The 13,846-nt window shown below is 40.5% G+C and overlaps 1 protein-coding gene across 6 annotated transcripts in view; it reads right to left on the bottom strand.

Moving 5' to 3' along the window:
* The window catches only part of Ogdh (oxoglutarate dehydrogenase), an 85,170-nt gene that overhangs the window by 41,202 nt on the left and 30,122 nt on the right, over window positions 1-13,846 (bottom strand). For 3 of the 6 annotated variants that reach the window (XM_058576856.1, XM_058576857.1, XM_058576858.1), the window contains exons 4-5: window positions 11,771-11,873; window positions 4,632-4,676 (exon numbers count right to left, since the gene is read on the bottom strand). In XM_058576856.1, coding sequence (XP_058432839.1) covers window positions 4,632-4,676; window positions 11,771-11,873 — 148 coding nt within the window. Of the gene's footprint in view, window positions 1-4,631; window positions 4,677-11,770; window positions 11,874-11,993; window positions 12,085-13,846 lie in introns of all 6 variants that reach the window. The other 3 variants (XM_058576859.1, XM_046437899.2, XM_046437902.2) reach the window with 3 other exon arrangements.

The raw sequence follows: 13,846 nt of genomic DNA on the forward strand, positions 1-13,846 counted from the left end.
AATCCAGTGCCTTATAGATGCTAAGCAAATGCTCTATCATTGAGTTATACCACCAACCTCAACATTTTATTTATTTTTAAACACAGACTCCACACATTTTATTTATTTATTTTTCTACATGGTGCCAGAATTGAACCCAGTGCCTCAGACATACTAGGCTAGGCAAGCACTCTACCACTGAGCCACAACCCCAGCCCAGCAACACATTATTTTTTAAAAATATTTTTTAGTTGTAGTTGAACACAATAGATACTTTTATTTATTTATTTTTATGTGTTGCTGAGGTCCTTGCATGTGCTAGGTGAGCGCTCTACCACTAAGCCACAACCCCAGCCCCTCAGCACGTTATTTTTAAAGTGATTATCTTAAAATAGTGACCGACTGTCTTATTTACGGTTGGATCATATATTTTTAAAATCTACTCACATATATTTGCCTTCTAATTAATGCATTTAGATGATTTATATTTAATATAGTTGATACTATGTTGGGACTTAAGTATGCCATTTTATTTTTAATTCTTTGTTCCATTTTTCATTTCTCTGCTTTTCCCCCTGCCTTCATGTAGGTGGGTTAAACATTTATTTGTTTTTTGCTTTTGGTACCAGGGATTGAACTCAGGAGTGCTTTACCTCTAAATCACATTCCCAGCACTTTTGATTTTGAGACAGCTTCCCTAAGTTAATGAAGCTGGTTTTGATGTGGAATCCTCCTGCCTTAGACCCCTGAGCTGCTGTGATTACAGGCATGAGTGAATTAAATGGTTTTTTAATAATTCCTTTTTTATTTATGTATGGTGGGCTTTTTTCTTTTGTTTTCTTTGTAGTACTAGGGATTAAATCCAGAGACTTGCACATTCTAGGAAAGTACTCTACCACTGTGCTACATCTTCAGCTCTTTTTATTTTATTTTGAGACAGGGTCTCTCTAAATTGCCCAGGTTGGCCTTGAACTTGCAATCCTCCTGTCTCAGTCTCCAGAGCACTTTGGATCACAGGTGTGTGCCATCACACAAGACTAGCAGCACACTTTTCAATAGCTGAAGGAAAATATCCAAAAATATACTGCAGGAATGAAGAAGAAATCAAGAAATTCTTAGACGAAGGAAAATTAGGTCTGCCCTAAAAGAATGGTCAAAGGAAATTACTTAGAAAGAAAACAACAAATTGAATTGTAGAAAGGATTAAATATACATACACACACAAAAAAAAAAGAAAAAGAAAAGAAAGAAAAAAAATGTGGGTAAATACAAAGATGGCTCCTTTTCTTATTGGGAGTGCTGAATTATGTCTGGTGGTTGAAGCAAATGTACAACAGTCTGGTGTGACCTAAAAGCATGCATAAGAAATATTTAAGGAAATATTATATTACAAATTGTGAAGGATAAAAAACTGTAGAACTATAAGAGGAGGTAAGGTTTCTACATAATCTGAGCTGGTAAAATTAACATCAGTAGTTACTGATAAGTTTTGTCTATGTAATGTAATACCCACGTCAACTAGAAAAGCTACAGAGATTTTTAAAAAACACTATCTGTAAATAAGTAGAAATAAAATTTTAAAAATACAGATATAAAAAGCCATAGGAAGACAGGGAATAAAAGCAAAAAATGAAAACCAACAAAAAGAAAATAAAGAATAAACTATTAAACAACTAAAGAAAATAAAGAATAGGGTTGGGGATGTGGCTCAAGTGGTAGCACGCTCGCCTGGCATGCATGAGGCACTGCGTTCGATCCTCAGCACCACATAAAAATAAAATAAAGATATTGTGTCTACCTAAAAAAAAAAAAAAAAACAAAAAACCTAAAAAATAAATACATAAAAAAGAAAGAAAAAAAGAATAAAACTGTATCAAATATGATACAGTATGAAAATAAAAGGGTGGACAAAATATACTATGTAAACCTTAATGAAATGAAAGAACAACAATTAATGTCTGATAAAAATTACCAGAGACACAGAAGACATCACATTATGAAAAAAGATCAATCTAACAAGAAGACACAGCAATCCCAAATGTGTATATATCAATTAAGAGAGCTATAAAATATGTGAACCAAAAACTAATAGGACTGAAAGGAGAAACAGACAAACCCACGTTTATAGTTGAAGACTTCAATACCTCTCTCAACCAATGTTTAAAAAACCTATACAGAAAGGCAGCAAGGACATAGATGAACTCAATAACTATCAACCAACAAGTTTTAACTGACAACTGGGTGGGGGAGCACAACCCAGCTACTCAGGAGGCTAAGGCAGGAGGATGGCAAGTTTGAGACCAGCCTGGGCAACTTGGCAAGACCCTGTCTCAAAATTAAATAAAAAATGCTGGTGATCTAGCTCAGTGGCAGAATACTTACTTAGCATGCCTGAGGCCCTGTGTTTAATACCCAGTACTGCTGCCCACTTCCACCCCACCGCAAAAAAATACTTAAAACAAACCTGACATTTATTTGTTTATGCTGGGAATCAAACCCAGGGTGTCATGCACAATAGGCAAGTGCTATATCATTGAGCTATACCCCCAACTAACAATAACATTCAAGTTGCCATGGAATATATGACAAAAATTTTATACTGGATCAAACAAACAAATGTGGTAGAACTGAAATCATACAGGGTACATTCTCCAACCATAATGAAATCAAACTAGAAATTTAATAACAGATGACAAAAAAAATCCCCAAACACTTAGATACTAAAGAACACACTTCTAAATAACCCAAAGGTCAAATAAGAAGTACCAAGGGATACAAACTAGAAACAAAGAGCATAAATCAATGAAATTGAAGAACAAAGCAACACAGAAGCACAAAATGATACCAAGTACAAGTTCTCTGAAAATAACAAATTCCTTACAAGACTGACAGAAAAAGATACAATTCACTAATATAAGGAATGAAAGAGGATGTGACCCCAGACTCCCAAGATATCAACAGCCCTATGACTAAAAATGAAATATAATTCATAAATAAAAAGCTCCCAAAAAAGTAATCTCTAAGTCCAGATGGTTTTGCTGGAAAATTCATATATTCAAAGAAATAACACCAATTCTATACAATATCTTCCAGGAAACAAGGAACACTTCTCAACTTCTCCTAAATGGATCAGTAAGTTTAACACAATTCCTATCAAAATGTGGGCAAGTTTTTAAGCAGACACTTATTCTAAAATTTACATAGAAAGGGAACAGCCCTAGGCTAGCCAAAACAACTTTGAAAATGGAAAATAAAATTCAGCAGCTATGATAATTGAGACAGTGTGATACCATGGAAGGATAGATACAAGAATAAGAGAAAATAGAAAACCCAGAAATAGATCCATATGAGTCCTACTGATTTCTGACAAAGATACAAAAATAACTCGATGAAAAATATTTGGTATCTAGGGCTAAGAGACTTGACAACAAAAGCACCATACCTAAGAGGAAAACTGACAACCTGGATGTCAAAGTTAAACATTTTTGCTCTGCAAAAGACTCTATTAGCCAAAGAGTGGAAACAATCAAGAGGTCTTTCTGTGGGTGAAGAGTTAAAAGTTAACCGCATTACATTCATACAATGGAATTCCACTCAGCAGCAAAAAGGAACAAACCATGATACACATCAATCTGAGGTTATCGTTAGAAAAGTACATTGACTGAAAAATGCCAATCCCAAAAGATTACATACCGTGTTTCCATTTGTATGGCATCTGAAAATGATGGAATTACGGAAATGGAGAACACAATAGTGGTTGCTACTGGTTAAGCATGGTGTGTAGGGTGGAAAGGAAGGGATCTGCCGTGTCCTGCCACAATGTGTGCTGCAGTTTTACAAACTAGCACCACTGAGTGCACCAAACTGGCTAAAGCACATAAGATCATTCTTTTATTTCTTAGAACTGCACATGAATCTATAATTATCTCAAAATAAAAAGCTGAATTAAAAAATAGCATCTCACAGATATATGTCTAAGACAGAAGAAAAAGAGAACATCTTAAGGGAAGCCAAGAGTGGAAGGAAGAAACTGGATACAGGTTGGGGGGAGGGTAGGTGGGAGGAGATGACAGCAGGCAAATGGCCCCAGCACTTCAACTCTGGATTCCTCAAGGGTGTTCTGCCCAGAACCAAGGAGGTCATATGAAAAGGGTTCCTAGAAAGTTTTTATTAATACTTTTCTTGTCCTTCAAACATGGAACATTTTGGAAATCTTGTCTAAAATGCCCAGAAAACAGAATCTGGAAGAATCCAGGGTCAGCCAAAGCCACAATACACAATGTGGAGGATGGGAAAAGCCACCATGCAGAGCTGATATAGCCTCAGGTTCCCAGCTGGCTGCAGCAGGAGCTAAAGGTGAACTATGCTGAAGATGGAAGCTTACAGTGAAGCAATGAAGAAATGCAAATCTAGATGAAGGATGCTCTTCAAAACACAAATTGAACAGAAATAAATGACACCAGATACATAGCTCCACTTATTGGTTAATAACTAAATAAAGGGGGGATAAAAGGTATTTCCAAACAATAAACTTTAAAATGCTAATAGAAGTTGTGTCAACTTTCCCCAAATGACATGCTAGGAAAAGTTGCACATCCTATTCAAATGAAGTCCTGAACTCCAGAAAGGTGAAAGGCTCATTATTTTCATACCTCCTACTGTTAGCATTCGAAGTCGTTCCTTGAAAACTGCAAGATCTGAGAGGCAGAGTGGGGTAGCATGGGTGAGCGCAGAAGGAAAAAGACAGGTGAAAGTTAGTTTAAAACCCAAACACCAAACCCTATACCATTATCACAGTTAACAGGTAGCACAGACACAGCCACATGGACACACACACTGAAGGAGACAAGGGTGGGTTATGTAGTCAGGGGATCAAACATTGAAAGTTGTTTTGGTAAACGTGGGACTCGTTCATAGAACAGCTGGAACAAGGTGAATTAGAAGGGGCAGCCCCTCCACTGACACTGGGAAGCCATCAGGCAGCGTCATTTGATCTCCTCTCCTAGCCTGCAGAAGGTGCGAACACAGTGCTTTTCTGGGAAGTTACATACACTCCTGTTCTAGGCAACTGTGGGATGAAAAACGGAGGAAAAGAAAATGAAAAAGACTGATTTGTAGGGTAGCCATTTATCAGAACAGAATTCAGATAGCTGTCTAGACTCGCAACTTTAAGATTCTGAAAGATTCTAAAGAACAAAGAGAGTCCTTGGTCTTGCCTCACAAGATGGCAAAACTGGAATAGAGAAATTGGTAGTTGAGAATATCCTAAGAGTCCCAGATATACACAACTGGGCATAGCTGCACATTTTCTTTCTACCTGTGAGCTTTTCAGCACATTTCTACCCTTTCTATACCATTAGTGAAAATCAAGATATTTATCTAGATACATAAAACACCTGACCCACATCCTGAATCTGGTGGCTAAGGGTCAGGAAGGTAGGTGGTAATGGATGCATAGAAGGACTGATGGTTCAGCTCTGAGCCATGGTCACTGACACTGTGAATGCTCACGACCTTGGGCATGCAGAGAAACGTCAATTAAATGCTTCCTTTCATGCTAGTAGTGAACAATAGTTGAAGAGTACAGGTGTATCAGAGCTGGAGGAGATGGAGCTGCTGAGGATGTAGTTATGGCAGTTCCAAATGAAGCACAGGGAAGTGAAGTTGGAAGCTAGTGTAACAAGGTTAACTAGTTCCTGGTGTCTAAGTCAAAGATCTTCTTAAACATTAGGAGTTGCTGAGTCCTTTGTCACTGTAATCCCAGCAACTCAGGAAGCTGAATTAGGACAACTGTCAAGTTTTGAAACCAATGTAGGAAACTTAGAGATTGTCTCAAAAAAAAAAAAAAAAATAGGGGCTGGGGAAATAGCTCAGTTGGTAGAGTGCTTGCCTCACATGCACAAGAGCCCTGGGTTCAATCCCTAGAAGGTGGGGAGGGGGATGTCTTTGAGGCCAGGACTCATTCACCCGAGGGGTACCACACCCATCATGCACTATGATTTCAACCCCCTTGGGTATGACCTTAGCTTGGCCTGTCTCCCAAGGCACTGAGGAAAGCTCCCCTGGTACGCCTCATTAGTTCTCTAAGGCTGCACAGAAGAAGCAATGTTTGCTATATGAACTGCTATCACTTGAAATTATAAGGAACAACTTTATTTTTAGCTAATATTTTTTATCATCAAAGAGTAAACAAGAGAGCCCTAGAAGGTCAAGAGGATATATGTAAATGTTGTCATTATTCAATAGACTGGTAATGACACAGGGGCAGAACTAATTCATCTTAAGTAGCTAAAATTCTGCTACATTTTTGAACTTTTAAGTTGACTTTTTAACTATTAATTCAAGTTCACTTTCTGAAACTGGGTGGGTATGAGATTACATAACTGTAATCCCAGCTATTCCAGAGGTTAAGGTAGGAGAATCAAGAGTTCAAGGCCAGCACCGGCAACACAGCAAGATTCCATCTCAAAAAGATTAAAAGAAAAAAAACATTTCCTAAAACTGTTTTAGGAATTTATACACACTAATGTATCCAAGGGAAAAAGAGTCATTTTCCTCAGAAATATTTATAAAATTTGTTATCTGGGATTCTTGTTTAATAATGTCTGAATCTCACAGTAAAAGAAAACCTCAATTTTTTGTCATTGTGAAAAATTACATAGAATTTGAATAGAAACCACAAATTATGGCATTTTTAAGTAGGAATTTAATTCAAATACTACACTTGACAAAGAAAACTCAAGGCAAGAGTTAATGGGAAGCCAGGCACGGTGGCACACGCCAGTAATCCCAGCAGCTCAGGAGGCTGAGGCAGGAGGATCATGAGTTCAAAGCCAGCCTCAGCAACAGGGAGGTGCTAAGCAACTCAGTGACACCCTATCTCTAAATAAAATACAAAATAGGGTTTGGGATGTGGTTCAGTAGTTGAGTGCCCCTGAGTTCAATCCTCAGTAGCAAAAAAACAAAAAAAGAGTTAATGGGAATAAGACACCACCTGTTCCCATCTTAATATGAGCAAGGAAGAGATGACTAGCATAGAATACAAACCCTAAGGCAACAGTGTGTAATCATGCCTACAAGTCAATCTGTTTCCAAGAAGCAGTATCCTGCCAAAAATGGCAATGAACCCCCTGGGACTCACGGTCTGGAAGTTTCCATTCCTAACACTCCAAGCTGGCATTTTGCAATATACTCTCATCTCTAACTTGGCATCCTGACCCATGATCCTTCATTAAGTCCAGCTGGCAAATTTCTCCCTATGAACCTTCCTACTAGACGACCTTGGGGTGCCCAATCCTTCTTTATCTCAACAGGGCCCACACAGGATACAGGAGAAAAATCTACAGAATCTCACCCTGATTCGTGGGTGATGGAAAATGTGTAGTCAAGGCATCTCATATCGGAATGCAACCCTCTTTTCCAAGGGAAATATGGTCCACAGTACAACCTGGCACAAATTAATAAGTTCTGTGTGCACACAATTATCTGGTGGTGAATCCCGCTATCCTGCCCTGAGTCTGCTGAGGTTCTTGGAACTGTAAGAGTGACTGTTAACTCTGTTACTTTGGAGACCTGGGGAATTTCTGAGAAGTGAGGCTAGGTGCTGTGCCCTAAATTAGCTTTCCCAGTTTTTTTCAAAATTGGTTTAAAAATGAAACTCAAAGAAATAAATTCCACCTAATTAAAAAAATTCAGGGTGGACACCGCCCTGTTTGCACCACCTTCCACTGGATGCTCAGCTAATCTAGGGGGCTTCTGAAGTGGCATCCTTCTCCTTTCTTCATCATGCATAACATGCTCCATGGGAGCATGAAGAACCACATTCAAAGGCAGTCTGTGATTGCTGTTCTGAGCCTCAGTCTCCCCTAAGAGAAGAAGAAACTGTCCAAAGGAAGCAGGGAAGGACAGCTAATAAGAGGAATGGGAGCAAATCCAGCTCTGGGAAAGCATGCATGCAACTCAGGACATGTTGCACTCAGTCTCTAATCTAGTTGGTCATACTCACCTCATGGCCCTGTGATATCTCCCACACAGATCATGACCCAGTCACATATGCTCATTGCATGGCCCCCTGACACAATATGCTATCAGCACGGTTCCTGACCAGTCACACACACTATACGGCCCATGACAACTTCATTACATGGTCCCTGACCCAGTCACACACACTCACTCTGTGGCTCCTTATCCCACCTCGTTCTTACTGAGCAGTGGGGGTGGAATTTGCTGTAGTTTTCCTGGGCCTCAAACCTCCGCCATGGTGCCTGAGTCCTCACTTCTTGGTTGTAAGTTTCTACATTCGATGCTCCATTGCTTCTTATAATTCAGGTGCAGTTCAGCTTCTCCACTACTAACTCCTGTGTGATCTGGGCTCCTTGCCTGACCTCTCAGTTTCTGAGTTCATCTCATTACCAGTGAGTCCAGCAGCTACTCATCTGGAGACTGTTCAGGGCATATACAGCTCACACACAGAGCATGGTAATAAATTCCAGGCATTACTCTAAGGTTTATTGTTTAAACAACCTTAGGAGGTGATTCCATCACTTCTGTCTTACAGAAGAGGAAACTGAGGCACAGAGCAGGACTCCAACCCAGGGACTGTGCCCTCAGAGCCAGGTTCACTGAGCTAAGAATTGATGCAGGATGTTCTGCAAACTTTCTAGTGGTCACACTGGACCTGTATAGAAGGTAAGCATTCAAGATCAATTTTCCTACAGACTCAAACATCTAACATGTTTATGCTATTCCTATCTTTTGTACTTAAAGAGTTTATTATTTTTAAATCATACTATTTCAAATTTACAAATAGGGACTACATTCTAACTCTTCCTTAGTAGTTCCATAGGATTCCTCAAAGGACTTCAGGGCCACCTTGTGCATTTTAGCTTCATAGTTTATAAAGTCCTCGGAACCACTCACGCTCATTGTGTCTTTGCTGAATTGGGAATCACAAACCTCAAAGGAGTACAACTGCCTAGACCATTATCCCAGGTTAGACTACAAGCTGAAGCCTCAGGATGGCCTAGAAGAATGATGGAGAATGATACCCAGATTCTAGCCCCACCTCGGCCACTGATCGTATAAGAACTTAAGAGACTGGGTTTGACCAAAGCCCTTGGGGTATCCCTTCCAACTTGCCTTGATCTAGTTAGTCTGAACAAGACAGGGAATAGTTTTAGTGCTCCCTAGGTAACTCTAAATGTACAGAGTGAAAACCCTGAGAAAGGTCCATTTTAAAATACTGAACAACTGGCAACTTATGATGCCACTAGCTGAGACAATACAAATTTGGACAGGAGAGGGGATATGGTCCCCTCACCTGCTCCCTCTGGTTCAAAAGTTTTGCTGCTTATGAAAACTAGCATTTTTGGTCCCCACCCTGACTGATGCTATGGGAGGTGCTTCTCTCACAAGAAAGGGGTCCTGGAAGGTTCCCAACCTCTTCATGAGGGAACAGTGTGCCTGGCATCCAGGAGTTCATTCTGTTCTGAGCACCTGGAGGAGACTCAATAGTTCTGGAAGGTTCTGGAAGCAGCCACTGCACTGATGGAACAGCAAGAAGAGGAAGTTGGAGGGGCTTGATGCCATCAGGCTATAATGAAACTGATAAATGGGAAGGGAGGGTTTCTATACTAAGGATGAGGCAGAGGAAAAAGGCTCCAAGATCTCTTGGGAACACCATAAGGAGAGGTCCACTTCTTGGAAGCACACACTTTTCACCATTGAATGATGGAACAGAATTCAACTCATGCCAACTAGCCTTTAAGATTCAAAGGTTTCTCTAAACTTCCTCTGATATTATGATTGATATATATATATATATATATATATATTTTTTTTTTTTTCATCAGGGTTTCTGGTTCATGATTTCCTCCATAAGGCAAGCCATAGAAACTGCATTTCTTCCTCAAAGAAGAATTTTCTGTTTTGGAGTTGTCCATAAAAGAATTCTCTAACCTACTTTGTCTGATAACAGATATAACTCTCATTTTAGATGGGGTCATGCCCCATACTCAAGAGGAAAGAATGCTGAAGAATCTGGACAGACAGACCTTGCTGGGTTTCTCCACTCAGTCTATTATCACTAGATTATACCCTTTTAGTCCATCACATTTCTACATGACTGTCCATGCTTTGATCATGTCTCTGAATGAAGTCTCTATAAAAACTCACAAGGATGTGGTGCTAAGAGCTTCTGGACAGCTGAACACATGTAAGCTCACAGGAAGGTGAATAAGACTCATCCACATCAAAGAGGGTGGTACACTCTAACTCCATAGGGACAAAAGCTCCTGCACAGGACTCTTACAGAACCTGGCCTATATCTCTCTTCAGGCTACTTACATGTATACTTGAAAATATACTTTATAATAAACTGGTAAACTTCTCTGAGTTCTTTTGAGTTACTTAATTTGAGTTCTGTGAGCAAATTAATCAAAACTAACGAGAAGGCTGAAGGAACTTCAATTTGGAGCCAATTGGACAGTAGTTCTAATGGTCCAGATTTGCAACTGGGTTTGAAATGGGGAAAGTCTTGGGGACTGAGTCCTCAACCTGAGGGATCTGATGCTATGTCCTTGTTGATGGTGTCAGAACTGAATTAAATGAGAGGACACCCACCTGGTAACCAGCACTAAAGAAGCAACTGCTTGCTTGTGGATGGGAGAAATGCCCACACCACTTGGAATCACAGAAGTCTCCTGTGTTTTTGTTTTGGTGTCAGAGCAGGGGGAAGATGGCTTGTTTTTCTTACATACTTCCTAAATTTGCCAAAGGGCTGGTACAATGTAGAGGATACCCTACATTATCTAGGAAGGTTTTTTAAGAGCAATTACAAACTGCTAACATCAATTCCAGAATCAACAATATTTGGCATATAACTTTACCTGATTAATGCCAGGCACAACTTGATAATGCCTGTAGGGGAACTGGGCAATTGGCCTTAGGGACCATTTCTCTGCAACCCTTCTACAAATGTCTGCAAGAAGGCTAATTCCATTCCCTCCCCAAAAGCAGTATTAGCAATAGGTGATCATCAATTTCATTAGCATGCACAGTGCCTGTTGTGAACACCCTGGCCATTTCACAATTAGTCATATCATCATTTCTTTAGTACAGGTTAGCAGCACAATGATGTAAAGCAGATTAACTCTGGAAGCAACTGCAGGTGAGTGCCCAGCCACAACACCCATTCACCTCTCAAGGAGGACAGAGTGCAGGAGGGTACACCTGGTACTGTGACAAAAACCCATCTGTGCTCCACACATGCACCTCCCAAAGGCCCTGGCCTCCGGACGCTGTGGGAATGCCTTCCAAAGTTTCCTCGGTGTGATCACCAGCATTTAAGAATTGGGAGACCCCAACTACACACCTTGCTCTAAAATTCACTCTATGGGACGCAAGTGGCCTCTGGCCACAGGTGGGCCCCACCATGCATCAGAACAGGACAGTTGTGATAGTCGCTCCCTTGCAAGGCTCACCAGTGGCCTTGTGGAAGACAGCACTGCACAGGGATATGGAAAGGTGAAGCCAAAAGAGCTGTTCTCTAAGCAGCTTCCAATTCACCTGCCCAGGTGGGCCAAGATTGAGACTTAGACAATCTGGCTGAAAAAAATGGGATAAAAATAACATGCCCAAAATACACTAAGGCTGTATTACCAATAAATTTCAAGTGATCAGAACGAAGGAAACTTAAGAGCCTTTCCCTCCTGCCTGGACATCCTGGCTGCCACAGGCTGTGGCACAGCGAGAGGAGCTCAAGCAACGCAGCTGACTGCTCTCAGACCCTCACCAAGTTTGTCTGTGGATGAGATAATGTCAGCGGGCACGGAGGAGTCCAGATCAGCATCCAAAATCCCCAGGGGGTCCAGCTGTGCTACATGGTGCCCTCGTATCTATGAGTGGGCCAACGATGAGAGGGAAGGACACACACAAAAGGACAGGAGAAAAAAAAGAGGGAAGGGGTAAAAAAAGTAAAATTACATTAAAATTAGCATTTACATATTAATTCTCACCCACGTTTGAAGAAACAGTTACTGGAGCATCATCAAAATTTACACAACTAATTCCGAGAGGATCAAGTTTTGCAATGTGGTGACCCCTGACCTGGAATAATAACACAAGCAAGTCATTAAGCAGATCCAGTGAGCTGTGAGGAGGGGTAAAAGAGTTATACTTCATGCAAATCTTTCCCAGAGGGGAACACAGCACTAATAAACCCATACAACAAAATTAATTTTAAGAAGTCAATCTTGGAACAGCTTATTTTAAAAGCACTATTGTGCATAAAATTACTTTTATTAAAAAAAAGGTGGGAAATATAAGATTCTCAGGTTATGATAAATTTGAACAGTCTGAAAAGATCTATTTTGTGGGAGCTTATGGTTTCAATAAAAATTATATATACTGGGAAACTGTTAGCCCAGTGTGAAAGCTTCCTTTTGGTAGAATATAAAGATTTCCCTAAGGAGGAAATGAAGGCTTGGGTGTTGGATAAAGCTGAGGAAGGGTACAGATGAGGCATCTTACTAAGAGATTTGCCTTTATTATATCTACATAGGGAGTGAGGATGCTGGCCCTGATGCTGCATACAGGTCAGCACACACATGGTAGTCAGAACAAAAAAGCCCACAACAACATGGACTTAAAGCATTTGGTCTGAACTGTTCAAAAAAACAAAGGAGGGGCTCAGGATGTAGCAAGTAGAGCATTTGCTTAGTGTGTGAGCCTCTGGGTTCAAACCCCAATACTACAGAAAAAGGGAGAAAAAATAGAGAATTCCAATTTTAAATTTCTTTCAATTTTGGATATTTTACTCATAAATTTCTTGCTAGCAATTTGAGAGGGAAGCAGATTCTGAGAAGTCACTACAAGATCATAGTAAAGATGTTACTGAGGCCAACTACATGAAGACAATAGTCAAGAAGGACTAGCTGTGCCTCCTCTTACCTCTGGACAGGTGTGCTGTGAACAGTGCCTTAGAGGTTTAGGCTATGTCATTTACAGCATCCTGCCCATCTCCTTACAGGCAGCACATGTAATACTCCAGGCAGAGAACTCTTCTATAAGATCATGGCCTGAAGGACCCAAGGACCTAGGGTCCTCCCAATTCTGCCTTATTACATATATACACCTTAGACTGTCTGCAGGATATATCTGAATCATCATCTCCAGGAAAGAGAGACATGGGCAGAAAGGAGAGTTCAGGGCATAATTTCTCTGGTTGTTAATGCTGCAGCCACATAAGAGACAGTGAAGCCTGGGATCCAATGGAAGCTCTCAAGAGGTACTTTTCTCTTCTTAAAACTATTCATAGATCAAATTTTAGGGCTTTCGCTGACATGAGGTGGATGCTGCAAGATTCTTTTCAGAGAAAAAATGAAAGGAAAAGCTTAGTTCTGCTCAACAAGCCTGTTAAGGGCTCAGCTGCCCTTACCCCTTCTCCTCCCTGCTTCTGTGTCTCCAAGCACTATAGATTTCTTATAGTATTCAGTTGTTAACAACTGAGAACGGGCATCAACCCACTCAACAGCATCACCCTTCCCAGCCAATGCCTCCTGCCGGGTGAGTAGCACTTCTTCTCAATGGCCAGGCTTGGGGTTAGGGCTGTGGCTCAGTGGTAGAGCACTTGCCTGGCATACTTGAGGCAATGGAGTCCATCCTCAGCACCACATAAAAATAAAATAAAGGTATTGTGTCCACCTACAACACTGGGGGGATGGGGGGAGATCCCAGTTTCTCTGCCCAAAAATCTGTCATGCCAATTTATGAAAAGAAATAAAGAGCTATTATGAGGCAGTTATTAAAGACAGCAGAGGATCTGCTTAACTTTGGTTAGCCTGGTTCCCATTCTTTCGTATACTTGACT

Source organism: Marmota monax, unplaced genomic scaffold, assembly GCF_021218885.2.
Source record: "Marmota monax isolate L192 unplaced genomic scaffold, Marmota_monax_Labrador192_F-V1.1 WCK01_AAM20220418_F8-fsc00109, whole genome shotgun sequence".
Lineage (NCBI taxonomy): Eukaryota > Metazoa > Chordata > Mammalia > Rodentia > Sciuridae > Marmota > Marmota monax.